The sequence below is a fragment of the Electrophorus electricus genome, chromosome 3, assembly GCF_013358815.1.
Source record: "Electrophorus electricus isolate fEleEle1 chromosome 3, fEleEle1.pri, whole genome shotgun sequence".
Lineage (NCBI taxonomy): Eukaryota > Metazoa > Chordata > Actinopteri > Gymnotiformes > Gymnotidae > Electrophorus > Electrophorus electricus.
In genome coordinates this window covers 30,139,180-30,157,728 of record NC_049537.1, presented here as the reverse complement: position 1 = coordinate 30,157,728, position 18,549 = coordinate 30,139,180, and the positions used below count along the sequence as shown (strand labels likewise).

The 18,549-nt window shown below is 49.3% G+C and overlaps 1 protein-coding gene across 2 annotated transcripts; it reads left to right on the top strand.

Moving 5' to 3' along the window:
- The first annotated feature begins 460 nt into the window (after positions 1 to 460).
- Positions 461 to 18,121, top strand: kifap3a (kinesin-associated protein 3a). Of its 2 annotated transcripts, none has more exons than XM_027015923.2 (20): positions 461 to 598; positions 2,531 to 2,662; positions 2,755 to 2,900; positions 3,028 to 3,086; positions 3,327 to 3,468; positions 5,254 to 5,353; positions 5,817 to 5,941; positions 6,210 to 6,308; positions 6,410 to 6,588; positions 7,566 to 7,728; positions 9,616 to 9,716; positions 10,353 to 10,461; positions 10,599 to 10,711; positions 10,800 to 10,965; positions 11,268 to 11,393; positions 11,595 to 11,693; positions 11,782 to 11,867; positions 13,231 to 13,417; positions 13,568 to 13,661; positions 16,852 to 16,963. In XM_027015923.2, the coding sequence occupies exons 1-20, from the start codon at positions 579 to 581 to the stop codon at positions 16,961 to 16,963; spliced, it is 2,358 nt and encodes a 785-aa protein (XP_026871724.2). In that variant the 5' UTR covers positions 461 to 578. The 2 variants fall into 2 exon arrangements, with proteins under 2 accessions (XP_026871724.2, XP_026871723.2); XM_027015922.2 differs by having other exon boundaries at positions 579 to 610; positions 16,852 to 18,121.
- The last annotated feature ends 428 nt before the right edge of the window (positions 18,122 to 18,549 follow it).

Here is an 18,549-nt window from a genome sequence, read left to right as displayed (position 1 = left end):
TCCTCGGAAATTAAATGCCCCGTTCAGCATAACTATGACAAATTATGACCTTAACCTCATTTTTTTCTGTCTTTATTGCTCACACAGCACATTTAGAGAGTCAACACAAAGTGAATCAAATTCTGATGCGTTAGAAATATGACATGAACAGTGAAAAAAAAATCTGTTACTGAGGTCTTGCTACAAAATGCATTGTCATAAGACTTGTGACAGAAAAGACATCTTAAATCGCAAATTAAAAGGTCAGTTTTTAATATACAAGTTGTAAACGTATTTGAACCGTTATCAGTCTTCTTTTTTTTTTTTTTACATTCAATCCGATTCTGTGATGTATGGTGGGATTAAATAGCTGTCGTGTTAAATCTGCCAGCAGGTCGCACGTCTGAGCGCTGAGTGCAGGTACCCCTCCTCGCCTGTAGGTGGCGATATCACGGGACTGCGCGCTTTTGGGAAACTGGTTCCGCCCTGGCAACGCGAACGTCAACGTTTGTCTGGGCAACAGAACGCGACGCTGAACGGAACGGAGGATTCGTGAACACAAGTAAGAGCTGAAGCTCCCGGCAGACGCGGCAGAGGCGATGCAGGCGGAGGACGTGAGGTATTTAAAGAGGTCGGTCTCTGCGTCCTCTTCGCGCTGACGCTAACCCGCTAGCCTACTGCGCGAGCTAACGCTAGCTAGCCTTGCTAGCCCTCTCCACAAATAGTTAACTCCCCTCAGTCAGACAGTTAGCTCGCCTCAGTCAGACAGTTAGCTCGCCTCAGTCACAGTTAGCTCGCCTCAGTCAGACAGTTAGCTCGCCTCAGTCAGACAGTTAGCTCGCCTCAGTCAGACAGTTAGCTCGCCTCAGTCAGACAGTTAGCTCGCCTCAGTCAGACAGTTAGCTCGCCTCAGTCAGACAGTTAGCTCGCCTCAGTCAGACAGTTAGCTCGCCTCAGTCAGACAGTTAACTCCCCTCAGTCACAGTTGGCTCGCCTCAGTCAGACAGTTAACTCCCCTCAGTCACAGTTGGCTCGCCTCAGTCAGACAGTTAACTCCCCTCAGTCACAGTTGGCTCGCCTCAGTCAGACAGTTAACTCCCCTCAGTCACAGTTGGCTCGCCTCAGTCAGACAGTTAGCTCGCCTCAGTCAGACAGTTAGCTAGCCTCAGTCGGACAGTTAACTCCCCTCAGTCACAGTTAGCTCGCCTCAGTCACAGTTGGCTCGCCTCAGTCAGACAGTTAACTCCCCTCAGTCACAGTTAACTCCCCTCAGTCACAGTTAGCTCGCCTCAGTCGGACAGTTAGCTCGCCTCAGTCACAGTTAGCTCCCCTCAGTCACAGTTAGCTCCCCTCAGTCGGACAGTTAACTCCCCTCAGTCACAGTTAGCTCCCCTCAGTCACAGTTAGCTCCCCTCAGTCACAGTTAGCTCCCCTCAGTCGGACAGTTAGCTCCCCTCAGTCACAGTTAGCTCCCCTCAGTCACAGTTAGCTCCCCTCAGTCACAGTTAGCTCCCCTCAGTCAGACAGTTAACTCCCCTCAGTCACAGTTAGCTCGCCTCAGTCGGACAGTTAACTCCCCTCAGTCACAGTTAGCTCCCCTCAGTCACAGTTAGCTCGCCTCAGTCAGACAGTTAACTCCCCTCAGTCACAGTTAGCTCGCCTCAGTCGGACAGTTAACTCCCCTCAGTCACAGTTAGCTCCCCTCAGTCACAGTTAGCTCGCCTCAGTCAGACAGTTAACTCCCCTCAGTCGGACAGTTAACTCGCCTCAGCCAGCTGGAAGCTGCACACACGTTACTACTGTACGTAACTATTAGACTAGCTACTTATGTGAAGGTTTCGTGGCCAGTGGGGTCTCGTTTGGTGGTAATTCACGGTTACATACATACATACAAAAAAACACATACATACAAAAAAAGAAAACAGACAACTAGGAAACTGGCTAGTCTGGTATAGTGTTCTTTCCTGTTCTGCCCTGGGAATGTTTGTTTTGCTCTGATTGTTTAATATAGAGAAGGAGATTGTGTAGTTTATTAATAGGTTTGTGTGTTGTTTATGTCCTGTACTTGTTGTGTTTACTGTCTATTTGCACTCTTGTGTGTATTTATAATATTGACACTGTTGCACTTCTCTGTTATTCTCTTTAATGGAGAGACTGTATTTCATTTATATTTACATTTAAGGCATTTAGCTGTATTTCACTCCTCACTCAACGCATTTGTGGTGACTGGAAATGATAATAAAATTGACATTGACTTTGACAGGCTAAAAACCAGCTTTATCAATTCATTACATTTTCCACCAGACTGTAGGTCGAACCGTATGAATGTGAACCCTGTCCGGGTTCTGTTCACAATGAACCCTGTCCAGGTTCTGTTCACAATGAACCCTGTCCAGGTTCTGTTCACAATGAACCCTGTCCAGGTTCTGTTCACAATGAACCCTGCCCGGGTTCTGTTCACGATTGACCCTGTCCGGGTTCTGTTCACGGTGAACCCTGTCCGGGTTCTGTTCACAGTGAACCCTGCCCGGGTTCTGTTTACGATCTTCAGGAAGGTCAAGGCAGGTAGTCTAGATGTCCATCCTACGGAGAAAGCCCTTGTTGTCCAGTATGAGGTGGAAGCAACCATTCTGGGTGAACTTGGGGACCCAATGTTGGGCGAGCGAAAGGCCTGTCAGAAACTGTGAGCAGCATTTCTTGCACCTTTTCATATTTTTCAACTGTTTTTAATTTTTCTGTAGATCTGAATGACAGCTTTCCTTCCCCCTCTCTCAGCATCCGTCTGAAAAGCCTTAATAGCAGCACGGATATCGGGTCATTAGCTCGGAAGGTGGTGGAGGAGTGCAAGCTTATATCCCCTTCCAAGCTTCCTGAGGTGGAACAGCTCCTCTTCTACCTGCAGAACCGCAGGTCGCCCACAGGTACGGGCCTGCAGAGCTCCTGCCCTGTCAGCAACAGTGCAGGGCCAGGCTGTTTACTTTGGCAGGGTGCTAAAGTAAACACAAGCAGAAATCCCTGTGTCGTCTGTGTTTGCATTTTGCTCCTCAGAGAAAAGGGACAAGAAACAAATCAAGCCGAGGGATCCAACTCCTTTCGAGGGGATGGAGGTACGGCTCAGAGACCCGCAACCTCGTGCGCTGCGTTGTTTTCTTGACGTGTCTTCTGCTGTGCACCGAATGCCTTTTGCTTGTTGTCAGATGTTTTTTGAGCCAAGCTCGAGTTAGGTGATAGTGGTGAGTAGATTTAACTGTGTACGTACATCGGATTGGTAGGCATCGTAGCGTTTAGGATCCATGCGGCAGAGAACATGGATGCGCCACAGACATGCTGCTGTTGTGCTGTTGCAGCTGGACGAGGAGGCCAACATTAACAACATAGATGACTATGTGGAGCTGCTGTACGAGGATGTGCCGGAGAAGGTCCGCGGGGCCACCCTGATCCTGCGCCTGGCCCGTAACCCTGACAACCTGGAGGAGTTGCTGCAGAATGGTACGCGGTGCCCTCAGAGTTCAAGCACTCAGCAGAACGATACGCGGTGACCTCATAGAGCCATTTTCCATCCCCAGACAAAAGCCCAGTTATCCTCAGGTTACTACTGGGACTGTACTTGCTTAAAGGTGTTTGTAGAGTTAAACATGAGTTAATTCTGGTTCATTCTCAAAGTAGCCCAGCCTTTGAGTTGATATTTTTATGAAATGTTTAGTTCTTTGCATCAGAAAGGTCTGTGATGTTTTTAGGAAATAAATCACTCTTCCAAGCTGTAAAACAAAAACAAAACAAAACAAAAAACCTGAAAGTCTAACCCAAGCTGCATTTCTTTTGATTAAGCCAGTGTGCAGTATAAACCCAGCGTCCTGTTTTCACATATATACACATATATATATGTGTGTGTGTGTGTGTGTGTGTGTGTGTGTGTGTGTGTGTGTGTGTGTGTGTGTGTGTGTGTGTGTGTGTATGTATGTATGTATGTATGTATGTGTGTGTGTGTGTGTGTGTGTGTATATATATATATATATATAAAAAAATGTGTGTATGTGTGCGCGGAGACTATCCGTTTTCATGGAGTGTTCCCCGGCCGTGTTCTCTTTGCGCATTACAAGTGCTCTGATGTCCCTCAAACCAACACGTGTGTCGTACATCTCTCCTGTCGGCATAAATTATGTCCTCAATAAAGTTGTCAAAAGCTGTTAACATGCACTTCGTTATGAAACAATAATGACGGCGTAGGGGAGTCACCGTGGGGTTGCGGAGAAAAGAGGAGGCCCTGGGGGCGCTTGCCGCAGTGTAGCATGGGTTTCCGGTCCGGGAGGAAGTCTCGTTCCTGGTGCCACAGGAGACGCGACCTCTCCTCCATTCTCTTCCTGGTGGCTCCGGGCTCCCCTGACCCTCTAGGCCATAACTAAAGCTGAAGCCCCCCCGGCTGTGTTGCTTTAACCCGCCGTCAACAGTTCCATCCTGATCAGCTCCCAAAGCCTCAGCTTCTCTGATGTGTCTCTCAGGTTTCAGGACAACCCGGCCACTTCCAAAAAAATGCCGGTTTTGGTTCTTTTACCAACATTTAGGTGACTTCCCTTTACTGCTATATTTACTGCTCTCCTTCCATGCTGTGTGAACTTTTTCGTTCATTGTTCAGAGCTCATTCATATTGTTTCCAGTCTTTTCCTGCATCTCAGTTGGCAGCCATCTTGCTTTTTGGGGATTTGTGGTAGCACTTCATCTATACACAGTACAGACAAGTTTTCAAAGAGAACTTACTGTCTACATATTATCTTCATATCTCATATCTCTTCATATCTTTTCAGATTCTGTTATTTTATAAAGTGGTTCATAAAAGAAGTACAGTATCTTTAACTCTGAGTGTCAGACCTGCTGGTGTTTAAGGCACTAATGTTAGTCTAGTGGAAATGTTTAACGTGGATGCTGTAGACTAATATTAGTGCTGTTAACAGTGGCAGGTTTAGCTGGCACTGTTTTGATTCTTTCTGCTGGTAATGAAGTTGTTTATCGGCTTCTAAAAGGGTAATGGCGATGCCTAATGTTCAGACATAGAGTACTTAGAACAACACAATACGTGTCAAATGCACCACCTCAAATTAAAGTTAATGAAGCAGTTCAGTAAATTAACAGACTAGTAAAATGTAGTTATACACTGTATGGCTGTCATAAAATCTCAACATTTGATGAAATATTTCATCTTAGTTTCTCACAATGAACCACAGAGGTGTAGACAGTAGAGGTGTGACAGTAGTTTTGTTCTGGGGTGCTGCTCCACAGAGACGGTCCTCGGTGCACTGGCCAGAGTGCTGAGGGAGGACTGGAAGCAGAGTGTAGACCTGGCAACCACCATCATTTACATCTTCTTCTGTTTCTCCAGGTAACACCAGACTCTCCGCCTCTTTCTCTTGTCTGTTGGTTTTCTCTCTCTCTTTCTCTCTCTCCCTCTCTCTCTCCCTCCCTGTCTTTCTTTTTTGCGTCTGTCTGTCTGTCTCTCTTTCTCACTCACTCTTTTTTTTGTCTCTCTCTTTTCTGTCTCTAATCTAAATAGTGGAGACACACCGACACCATGGAGATTTGTTTTCACTTTTTGAAATAGTTTCATCATACATAATCATAATACAGCAGTGTTGTCCACTGTCAAGACCAATTTGAGCAGTGGGTTGGGCAGCTGACTGTGAAGTCCCAGAGCTGTTCTTGGCTCTTTCTCCTGCTCAGTACATCTCTGTGGGACTATAAAGTGAATATGGTGCATATCCATCATAGTCGCAGCGAGGGACGACATTCCACGCCGGCTGGGGCTTTACTACAGGTGAAAACATGCCAGCGCTTTCTCCCCCCAGTTTCATCCAGTTCCACGGGCTGATCACCCACTACAAAATCGGCACGCTGTGCATGGGCATCATGGAACACGAGCTGAAGAGGTATGACCTGTGGCAGGAGGAGCTGCAGAAGAAGAAGAGGGCCGATATCCTTCCTTGATATGTGGCTGGATCGGAGGTCAGAGAGAGATGGGGTGGGCACAGAGAGGTCAGTGGTCAAGGGGGGGGGGGGGGTTCTTTGGTTACACTTCCAATATAATTCCAGTTCCTGGGCGAGACTTGGGAGTATCGGAATTAGGTGGAAAGCACAAATTCACCTTGAACTCGGTCCCAAGACGGCGGACCAGGTAGAGTCCTCGCAATAGACCAAGTCTTTGTGTATATTCTGACGTGATGTTCCTTGACTTGTGGAACGGCAGGAGGACCCAGAGAACCAGAACCTGAAGAAGGATTATGACAAGGCCCTTAAGAAGTACCAGGGCCTGCTGAGCAAACAGGAGCAGCTCCTCAGAGGTACACGCTCCACGCAGGACACGGATGGTTCTTTTACGCATTAGTCGTTTCATGTTTATGTTTATTTCATTGCTGGGTAATTTCTGGCTTTTTGTGGACAGTGGCACTATATCTGCTGCTGAACCTGTCTGAGGACACACACACCGAACTGAAGATGCGCAACAGGAACGTGGTGCACCTGCTGGTGAAGACCCTGGAGCGGGACAGCCAGGAGCTCCTGGTGCTCGTGGTCTCCTTCCTCAAGAAGCTCAGCATCTTCCTGGAGAACAAGAACGACATGGTGAGGGGGGGGGACACTGGTTTCCACACGTCACTTCCACACGCCGCCTCCACACTGGTCTCCACACGCTGCCTCCACACTAGTCTCCACGCGGCGCCTCCACACTGGTCTCCACGCGCCGCCTCTGGATTCTTCTTTAAAGTTTCATTTTAAACTTTTAACATTTTTTCTGCTGCTAATTAATTAATTAAATATTGAAGTTGAAATGAAATGGTCTCTTCTCAGATCAACTCTGACACCAGATAACACTGAGGTGCTGGCGTGTTGCCTCTTTTAAGTCACGTAGAGACCCATAATAATATCCCCCTCGCCCCCCCCCCATGCCCACACACGTCCACACACATGTTCACACCACAAGGCCTCACTCGCAGAATCTCAGCAGGCCTGACTCAGTCCTTTTCTCTACTCTCTATCTCGCTCGTTCCCTGCTCTGGTTAGGCTCAGTGGACTCTTTGATAGTGCGTTGTTGAAGGATGTCGAGATAGCGGAGTCTTGGGGCATAGGGGGTGAAGTCGAAGAATGTGCGTGGCTGTGGCGACAGGCCTTGGGAGGTAGCCCTTGCATGTTGGTGCAGTGTGGCGGCGTTCCTCATTACCAGCTGTGGTGCCCGTTGTAGTGTGGACACTGAAGGCCTGAGTGCGCACTGGGGCTCAGGTTGCCCACACCCCCTGGCAACACCTGCAGCTGAGGGTGCAGCAGGCACGGCTGCAGTAGCCAACAGACGTGTTAACCAGCTGGGCAGAGGCCACGTGACGGGCACCTGTGCTGCTCACTCACGGCCAGCAGTCCAGTGCGCCCAAGGCCTGCTGGGAAGGGCCGCTTTACAGCAGTGATTCACGTTTGTTTGTATGTGTTCTAGTATTCCCTCTGCACTCTACACACACTCACTCTCTCTCCCTCTCCTTTTCTAGTGTAGTACTAGTCTTTTATGCCATATGATTGCTGTTAATCTGTTTGTGTGTGCATGTGTACACTAGGCTGAAACAGACACGGTGGAGAAGCTAGCTAAGCTGGTGCCCTGTGATCACGAGGACCTGCTGAGCGTCACCCTGCGCCTCCTCCATAACCTCTCCTTTGACACAGGCCTCCGCAGCAAGATGGTGCAGGCAGGACTGCTGCCCAAGCTCACCGTGCTGCTAGGTATCCGGGGTGAGGGGTGGGGGTGTATTTGCATGCCCCTTGCTTCACAGGACTGCCACACTAGACTCTCCTTTCTTTTCGTTTAAAATGTTGCCTTGCCTACTTTACTGTTAGATGCAGTCTTAGCAGAGAATCGTATATACAGACTTGCAAAAGTGTCCACATCACTGCACATCAGAGGCCTGAGTGAGTGGCGTGAATTCTCCTGGCTGGATGCAGCCTAGCTCTTAGACTAACCACTCCCCGAGATGAAGCGGAGCGTGTGATTGGTCCTGGTCTGTAAACCCTGGTGTGGTTGCTTTTGGCACCACTGATGTGTCTTTGGAACAGTCCTGGGGGAGGAGTCATGTGTCCTGCATAATTAATATAATACACTTGGTAAAATAACACACTCGCTCCTAAAGTAAATGTTGTTTTTCCAGCACGAGGGGCGTCCAGTGCGAGCAGCCTGTGGAGATATGTGGGTCCACACACACACACACACACACACACACACACACACACACACACACACACACACAATCACAGTCTGAACATCGGGGACAGGCTTCCTAAAGCTCATGCATTTATCTATCTTGACCCGCCGCCCTCTCCGCTGACCCTGAGCTGGGGGCTGCACTCATCCCTTATCTCCTCTGAGCGGGTCTGGACCAGCCAGAAGATCTCAGCCTTGGCGGCCATTCCGAGGGTCGCGACCCCACCGATGAGATGAAAGGGAATCCGCAACCTCCCTGTGTGTTATCTCTGAGCTTGGGGAGGGGGAGGGGGAATTGGGGTGGGCTGCCTTGTTTATCACTCGGCGACGTTTTGGAGGTGTGCAGTTCCGTCTCGGTGAGGGGTGTCTCACCACCCACCCCACAGCAAACCTCATACTGACACAGGCTCACCCTAGCATAACCCCTAGCGAGAGGGTGGATGGAGCTGCAGGCCTGCTTGTGGTTGCCTTGCCCCAGGCTGCAGCTGCAACAGGTCTCTCCCACTAAACACCCCCAAACACTTTTTCTCCACACCAGCCCCTCCCCCTTGACCCCTTCCGCTGACCCCTCCCCGTGTCCTTTCAGGACTCCAGAACAGTTCTAAACATGTTTAGCGTGGATCCTTGTCAAGGGGATGAGTCCTTGTAGTGTTTTTCCTACCTGCAGAGGGAAGCATAAAGGGTGTGTGTGTTCGCGCGTGCGCGTGTGACAATGCATGCATGTGCGTGTCTATGCATGAGGGCGTGTGGGAGTGCGCATGTTGAGTGCTGCAGTGTGTGTGTGTGTGTGTGTGTGTGTGTGTGTGTGTGTGTGTATCTTTTGCTAATGAGAAGCACATGTCCAGGCCGATTGCTCTTGCTTGCAGGGTAGAGCAGTGAGCTTGAAGTTATTAATGGTAGTAAAATTTATGCTTCCTCCTCTTTGGCCATTTAAACGTAGGAGTCCTTCTCTTTCTGGGGTCTTTGGGAGCACATCTGGGTCCAATAGGCTGAGATAACCCTGCCCTAGCCTGAGGGGTCTGAGAGCAGCTCCAACCACCACGCTCGCGCTCTCTTTCTCTCTTCCTCTCTCTCTTTCTCTCTATCTTGTTCTCTAATTTTTTCTCTTTTTCCCTCTCTCTCTCCCTGATTAAGCTGGAGGTATGGATGTGACCCAGGCGCTTCTTGTATGTGTGTGCAGCACCCCTAGAAATATGCCCATCTACGCTGTAAACATCACCTGCTGTAACACGGGTTCAGTGTCTTTTATCTCATGATTGCCAAAAGCTTCAGCATGATGGTTACAGCTTTTCCTCTGATTGGCAATTTTATTTTTGTGGTCTGAGCATTGTGTGAGACATGTGGAAAACGTTGGACTGGTCTAAGTTTGTGCATGCAACTCCAGTTTGTGTGTGTGTGTGTGTGTGTTTCAGGAGACGAAACGCAGAGGCATCTGGCTGTGCGCATCCTGTACCACATCAGCATGGACGACCGCTTCAAGTCCATGTTTGCCTACACTGACTGCATTCCACAGGTAGATCAGCCTGAGTTACCCCACACCCCAGCCGCTCCACATGTAGATCAGCCTGAGTTACCCTACACCCCAGCCGCTCCACATGTAGATCAGCCTGAGTTACCCTACACCCCAGCCGCTCCACATGTAGATCAGCCTGAGTTACCCTACACCCCAGCCACTCCACATGTAGATCAGCCTGAGTTACCCCACACCCCAGCCGCTCCACATGTAGATCAGCCTGAGTTACCCCACACCCCAGCCGCTCCACATGTAGATCAGCCTGAGTTACCCCACACCCCAGCCGCTCCACATGTAGATCAGCCTGAGTTACCCCACACCCCAGCCGCTCCACATGTAGATCAGCCTGAGTTACCCCACACCCCAGCAGCTCTGTCCCAGCTCTCTCCCTCGCACCCCATGGAACAGAGTGGGATTATAGTGGGATTGTAGTTGTAGGGCAGAGGAGATATGAATGAAGGTGGAGAAGGTTTGGTAGAAATAGCAGACGTGGGCGCACAAAGACCCTCCGCCGCACCCCAGATCGGAGCCTAACCTAACGTCACACACACCTTAGGCTGAATGGGCTTGAGGTGAGGGGGTGGGTGTGTTGGGTGTGACATGTTATGGGTGATGTTGATGGTGTGTGATTGTCAGGTGATGAAGATGATGTTTGATTGCGGTGAGGAGAGGATGGACACAGAGCTTGTATCCTTCTGCATTAATCTGGCTGCCAACAAGAGAAATGCCCAGCTCCTATGTGAAGGTTAGAACACACACACACTCTCACTCTCACTCCAACATGCACTTGCACGCACACACACACACACACATGCACTTACATGCGCACGTGCACACACACACACATACACACACCCCACCCCTGGTGTCTTCTCGTGGAAGGTAACGGTCTGAAGATGTTGATGAAGAGAGCGTTGAAGCGGAAGGATCCTCTGATGATGAAAATGATTCGGAACATCTCCCAGCACGACGGCCCCTCCAAGACCCTCTTCATCGTGAGTGTGACACGCGCACCAGCCGTCCGTATTCCTGGATGCTTCCGGTCGGCGGTGTCCTAGCCGTTGTCCCACTGTGTTTGCTCAGGACTACGTTGGGGACCTGGCATCCCAGGTTGGACAGGACGAGGAGGAGGAGTTTGTCATCGAGTGTCTGGGCACTCTGGCCAACCTCACCATTCCTGACCTGGACTGGGAGCTGGTGCTGAAGGAGTACAACCTCGCGCCGTACCTCAAAGATCACCTCAAACCTGGTAACATCCTCCCACTCCTCACCACTCCACCCAGGTTCTGATTCACTTCAGCTGTAATATATGATGATGAGATGTTAATGAGACATATGAGTCTCGTTAATGAGATGTTAATGAGTCATACAACTCTCGTTAATGAGAGAAAAGAAGCATTTATGCTTTATACCTGTCTGAGAATTCAGTTGCATGTTAGTGTAGCTGTCGCACTGTCATGCCAAAGGTCACATGGCATTTAGAGGTCATGCGCTGTCTTTGTACAAAGGGTTTTTACTAAAGCCTCTTTGACCATAACCTGTGACCTCCAGGCTCAGCAGAAGACGACCTGGTGCTGGAGGTGGTGATGATGATCGGCACGGTCTCCATGGATGACTCCTGCGCCGCTCTACTGGCCAAGTCGGGCATCATCCCAGCACTCATTGAGCTGCTCAATGGTAGAGTGGCATCACAGAGTCCACGACCAGCCCTGCCCACTCCAGAGCAGAGATCTGAACCTTTTGTGTGTTTGTGTGTGTGTGTGTGTGTGTGTGTGTGTGTGTGTGTGTGTGTGTGTGTGTGTGTGTGTGTGTGTGTGTGTGTGTGTGTGTGTGTGTGTGTGTGTGTGTGTGTGTGTGCGTGCGTGCGTGCGTCTGCAGCCCAGCAGGAGGACGATGAGTTTGTGTGTCAGATTGTGTACGTCTTCTACCAGATGGTGTTCCACCAGGCCACCCGAGATGTCATTATTAAAGAGACCCGTATCCTTCCCACTGCCCTGTGTCTACACACACACGAACACACACACACTCATTCATGCTGTCCATCAACCTCAACTCTGATCTCCAGAAGCTCCTGCCTATCTCGTCGACCTGATGCATGACAAGAACGCCGAAATTCGCAAAGTGTGCGACAACACGCTGGATATTATTGCTGTGGGTGTTGCTTCACTAAACCCTGACCTTCAGCCTGCCCTGACCCCTGGCCAGGTTGCTTGTATTGGCATTTGCAGGGTCAGGAACACAGCAAATAAACCTGTCTGAATGTCTCTGGTGGTGGATCCCTGAGCTCACAGTGAGTCTGTCCAGGCCTCAGATTCATGTAATTAGGTCTCCATTATCTCAGGTTCCTTTCTGAGGCGAGAGGAAGCGTTCTATACAGCTGATCAGGGCTATTAAAGCTGGAAACCACATCAAAGGGCCAGGAGGGATCTGGTTAGACTCAGATAGGTATAGGGAACAGAACGCAGGCCCCCTAAATACCACACACACACACACCCAGGCTTGATCTTTCAGCTAGAGCGATTTGATCTTACAATTTTATGACCTGTCCCTCACGGGAGTTTTGTGCCGTGGTGGTCGTCTGCTTGGTCTGCTTCATGCTTTATTTATGGTGCATTCTTATTCCCGCTTTCTCTGGGCTGGTTGTCAGTGGTACCGGTTCCTTTATTTACTCTGGCCCTGTTAGGAGCCTGGGTTCTTAATGATCCACTGGTCAGTACTTCTTTTGCGTGAGGTTTTATATAATCTGTTTATGAAGCACTTAGAACCTGGTTCATGTCCACATACAGCCACCTGACTGAGAAATGTCACCAGCTCCCTCTTGGCAAGATTGATTAGCTTCACCACTAAACTCACTCTCTGCCGTTCCTGGCCAAGGAAAAGGCGTCCGGAGCACTTGCCAGACTGCGAGGCGGTTTGATTAATTCCCATCTTGACAAAAAATGACAGCTCCTCTGCCAGTTTGGCCCAGCCTGTGACAATGGGCCTGTTTGAGCCTGGGGCCACGGGTGGCCGTTCGTGCCCAGGGGCCTCGGCTTTGGGCCGGGATGATTAATCAGCGGGGGCTGGGAGCACAGCGCTCAGTGGGGCTTAACTGCGAAAAGTATCAAAAGAATACTTTATCGACTGCGGACCATACAGAGGAATGGGAACGCTGGCGTGTTTGCTGTTGGCTAAGGAGCCCAGCCCTAGAGACACCTGGATCAGCTCTGTGCTGGTAAAAGGAAAACTTCACCCATACATACTGATGTCGTTAAGGAAGTGGGGCATCAGTTAACATTCAATCAAATTTTAATTTAATCTGTTAATCATTTGTGCTGGAAGTGTTGACGCCAGGCTATACCGACAACTGGTGTGAGTCTTATGGAGTTTATGGGTTTCTGGTGTTTGTTTTTCTGTGTGTTTCTGATGTTTGAGGTTGTTTTTTTGTGTTTCAGATGTTTTTATGTTTCTATTTCTGATATTTGTGTTTGTTTCTGATGTTCTCTTTCCCTTCTCTGTCACTGCACCTCTGCAGGAGTACGATGAGGAGTGGGGGAGGAAGATCCAGAATGAGAAATTCCGCTGGCACAACTCGCAGTGGCTGGAGATGGTGGAGAACCGGCAGATAGATGATGTGGAACCGTTCCTGTATGGAGACGAGGGAGAGCCCTTCCTGCAGGGCGGACACCTTCTGGAGCGGCCTGACCTCTTCTACACCGCAGGTCAGACACACCGTAGACTGGTCCACCCCTCCACCAGCAGAACTACACCAGAACAGGAAACACAGACACACTGGGTCTCTCTGGGCTTTAGCTGCAACTTCTTCTGTGATGAAAACATGTAAGTGTGACCTGTGTGTATTTTTCCCACAGAAGGATTAATCCCAGCAGATAGTGCCATCACTCCAGAATTTTTCACCGACTTCCAGAATGGAGACTTTGTGGGACCTCCAGGTTTTCACAGCAGGTAAACACAGAAGCTCTAAATGACGTGAACACCAGTGGCTCGATGATCACACACACACACTCACTCACTCTACACATACATATACACACACACACACACGCACTACACTCACAGGGCCCTCTGTGAAGCAAGCCCCGACCCCTGCCAGTCTGTGCTGTTGTTTTTAGCAGGGCAGGGCTCAAAAGAGCTGTGTCAGAATGTCCGCCTACCCCCAGCACAGACACACACACAGCTTTGGGAACAAACACGGCTCCCCGTCCTAACCCTCCGTCCCGGCCTCGTTTCTCTTCTCCTGCTCCGACCGGCCCGGTGGAGTGCGGAACGGCCTGGTGTGATTTATGGAGCGACCCTTTGTTTTCCTGGAACGGCGTCGAGCAGACGACTACTTTGGAGACTGCGGAGAAGCCACGTGCTCTCGTGGGCTGGGCTGTGGGACGTGTTGGGACGCTCTCACTCTGGCATGGACACGGGTGTGAGACGGGGGGGGGGGGGGGGGGGGGGTAGTGAGCACAGAGGGCAGGTCCGATCCACCCCACCCCCGGGGCGCTTTGTAAGTGATGGCTGTAAAAGGAATGCAGGGCCTGCGTTTGGCTCCCATTGGGACGGTGTGGCGCATGCTAACACAACAACCACACCAGTCCTGCAGGGATCAGACAGGCATGCTGGAAAGCGCTACACACGCACTCACTGTGCCAGTGGTGCCACTGACACTTTGCCATTTGCTTCATTATTAATCTAGAGACCATAGAAAGCTTGAAGCACTTGAAATACACCCAAGTGGTTAATTCAGGTGTAATAGGTGTGTGTAATATATAATTATAATGTGTATGTAATAGTTGTAATGTAGATCAAGTGTCAGAATGGTGATATAAGAGCAGATATATACATGCTGTACTGGGCTTGAGTTCAAAACACTATAAAACAACGCTCATGTTTAACAGGTAGAGTGAACACTGAACTCTCTCTCTCTCTCTCTCTCTCTCTCTCTCTCTCTCTCTCTCTCTCTGTAGTGGTAGAGTGAGTATCACACTGAACACTTTCTTTAGTGGTAGAGCAAGTGTCACACAGAATACTTTCTCATTTAGGATGATCTGAACACTAGTAGTAGGTAACTACGATTATTTTGGGAAATGGATCCTGATCAGTTACTGTAACCCAAAAAAGTTAAATAACAGCTGATCCAGGATCAGCAGTGATGTGGCCTGTATTATGTGCACCAGGGCCAGCAGGAGGGCTGTAATGGCTGTTTGATGGCAGTGAGAGTTGTTAGTGGTTGCAGCAGAGCTGGCGTGCCGCACAGCATGGGAGAGGAATGCCATAGTCGATCAGGAGCAAAGGCGAGAGGAACAGGAACAGGAAGAGCAGAGATGAGGATAGTGTGTGGATTTACTGACCCAGTTAATCCAGGGGGGGGGGGAGAGGGAGAGAGAGAGAGAGAGAGAGAGGGAGAGATAGATAGATCTGCTTCCTGTTTAGAGGCCCCGTGCTTGTGTTTCAGGCGGTCTCTGCCCTGCCTCTCAGGGCTGGCGGTGGAACACTGGGCTCTTTTGTCTTCTCACGTCCCTCCTCAAACTCTGGCTCTCGTCCTGTCAGCACACAGAGAACGGCTCGGTTGTGAAACAGCGTGTTCGGCTCTGGGCGGGTCCACCCGGTGGTTCTCCACGCTTGGAGGGGTTCTCCTCATGAATATGCACATCTGACGCCATCGTTAGCATTAGTGCAGGACTGGGGTTGTCTCAGCCTGACGGATTATTCGTCTTTCCCTCACCTCTGCTCAGTAGCTGCCTCTTAGCTGATGGCGGCTAAATTTTGAACAGGGTTCGCTTGGGTTACCCGGCAGTGCCGTTAACGCCAAACCAGAATGGGCTCTTGTATTCTGCATATGAAGGAAGTCATTTTTCACATAAAACCATCAGATATTTCATGTTCTAGCAAACCAGATCACAACAGGGGGACGAGAGGGTGGGCTATGCAGATATCTGCATCTGTTCCTGCGCTCCCCATCCAGAGCGTCAGTCGCTCTGTTCAGCTCCGTGGTGAAACCATACTGTGTCCAGACATTCCTTGTGCAACCTGAGATGGCTGGAACCAGGCCTCTGGCAAGGGGCTGGGGGCTGATCTGAGGTCAGTGCTTTCACCGAGACTTCACTTCCTTCACATCCCTATCACTGACTCTAAATGAGAGTGTTTTTGTGTGGTTTATGTATCAGTAATACAACTTGCATTCATGTCTTGGCACCTCTTAAGCTCTTTCACCATATTCTGTCCCGAAGAGCAAAGGTGCTCCTCGAAAGCCCCCCCCCCAAAAAAAAGGACCATACTCTGAGCCCGGGTAGGGTCGGGAGGGGGTCGGAGAGAGAAAAGGGGCCGCCACACGGAAACGCTCGCATGGAAGTGATTTGGGCTTAGACCAACATGCCGTTATGGCAGCTGCTAGGGGCAAAGCAAACAGCTCATATTTTAAGAGAAGAGAAGGGAGAGGCTGAGATGGAGGGGCAGACAAGGTGGAGCGGGGCGTTCAGAGGCACCCGGACGTCTCGCAGGCCTTCAATCCCGACACCGTCTGCTCGTCCTATTAGCAAAAACGGCTTTGAACTCTCTCCTTTTCTATTGCGTTAAGCATTGTGTTCTAACACAGGACGCCCTGGCTGGAGCTGAAATGCTTTACGCAATACTGATGTATTAGAATTAGTTATATTTGTTGATTTGTATTTATATGGTTTTATGATTAGGGATTATATAGCTGGCTCAGATGAGGACAGTTATTTTGTTGTTTTGAGGAACATTACAGGACCCTGTGGTCTGGTTTATTATCCCTTGCTTCTCTTTTTGAAAGTTTCATTGGTGTTTCCCCGTTGCCACAAGCTGGCTGTCTGGCCCCCATGAAATATGGTGTTTGCATTTCAGCAGCACTAGAGCGCCATCTAGTGATATGAACAATTACATACAGCTTCTCACTGCCTCTTAGATTGTGATGTAAGGTACTAACTGAAGTTTAAACATATCAGGCTCGCTAAACTGAAATCATTTGACCTCTGGCTAATAATGATCATTGTTGGCCAGTGACTGTGTGCTTTGCACTGTATGTTTACACGTGACTCGCGTAAACACGGCCAAGGCGAATAGTGTGTTGACGTCAAAACTACCACTGCACAACCTCATGCTTCTGTCCATCACTCTGTTCCTCTAGCGTCGTGTCCGATGGCTACGGACCGGGGGCGGGGGCTCCCGTGCGGCCTGCTACAGCCTATGGCTTCCGGCCGGACGAGCAGTACTATTGCAGCTACTCGGCGCCGCGGTAGAGTGGGTGAAGTGAACGCTGCTCGTTGTCTTCGTTTCAGACATCAGTCTCAGAACGAAACACCATCCACCATCACCTCTCTCCTCTCAAGTCGACGGCTTCGGGACTTTCGATAGCTGATGCTCTCATTACTTTTCTTTCTAATGTGTAGTGCCCTTTTCAGTGTGTCTTGTAGCCCACAGTGAACTAAATGACAGTAATTGACACTAGTAAATGACACGCGTTGGTGTGACCACACACATTCCACAGTGGCGCCACAACGCCTTTATTTCAGAAGCAGTACGCAGCGTTGCAAAAAGGAGGGATTGTTGTTCGCATGTTTGGAACATGTGGTTGGGTTCAGAGTCCTCCCACTCACCTCATGGTAGCACCACAGTGTACTTTAGTTTTGTGGAGTGTAGAACCTTGAGAAACCCAACCCCTGCATACTAACAGCGGTCTTAAGGAGACACACATGTACAGCTGTGTGTGGTCACAGCAAAGTTATGAGCACGTGAGCCAGTGTAAACACACGTGAATGTACTGACGTTTAATGTACTGTTAAATCACATCCTGGTTTAAACAAGCATCACTTCCTGCTCAGTTCAGTCTGCTCCTGTAGAAGTCAGCTTGTCTTAATTCATCTATCACTGCTGTATTTGTGTTCTCACACACACAATATATTACTGAAACCTGAACTTTAGAGATTACATAAAGAGTGTATTTGTGGAACACTAGGTGAGGTCTTGCCTGTGTCTGCAGGTCAGGATTGCGCTCTGTTGCACAGCGCTGTATTTGTTCACACACACACACACACACACACACACACACACACACACACACACACACACACTGGCACTCTGTTGCACAGCGCTGTATTTGTTCACACACACACACACTGGCACTCTGTTGCACAGCGCTGTATTTGTTCTCACACACACACACACACAGGTGCTCTGTTGCACAGCGCTGTATTTGTGGGCCACTGACATGCAGTTCAACACTACTTACTACTCAATGTTACGCACTTTGGATTTTTTGTGAATGGAAAGAAGTGAGTTTGGTATGTGTTGTTATTTATCATAATTCTGTTTCATTACAAAAGTCTTAACTGCTGTTTTATATAAGACACCTTTTTTATTTGTGGTGCAATATTAAAATACAAATATGAAAACATTAATTTCTTCTCTCCAGGCTGCTTTGTTTCCAGTGAGTTTTAAAGAGTTCATCTTCAGTGATAAGTGAGTGTTTAGTGTAAGATTTCAGGGGGAACATCAGGTGTCCCATATAGAGGCTGACCCACCCTGTACTGCAGGTATCTTCTCCGCGTGGTAATGCGGCGCGTAGAGTGCTCGGCCCAGGGCTCCAGGCTGCCTTGATTACAGCTGACAGTGAAGCCTTCAGGGCAGAGAGATGACGTTCAGATAAAGTAATGGGACTTATCACCTCAGCTGCACGTTGATGGATGTGTGTCTGTCGCGCGTTGCTTACACTCACTTTTCACCAAACAATGCATAAAGTCAGTGCCTCTTCTTAAAAGCGAGTGCACTAGTTTTTGATTGTGACGGGCTGGAGAATTGTACAGACTGTATAGTTTTGGTGTGAACC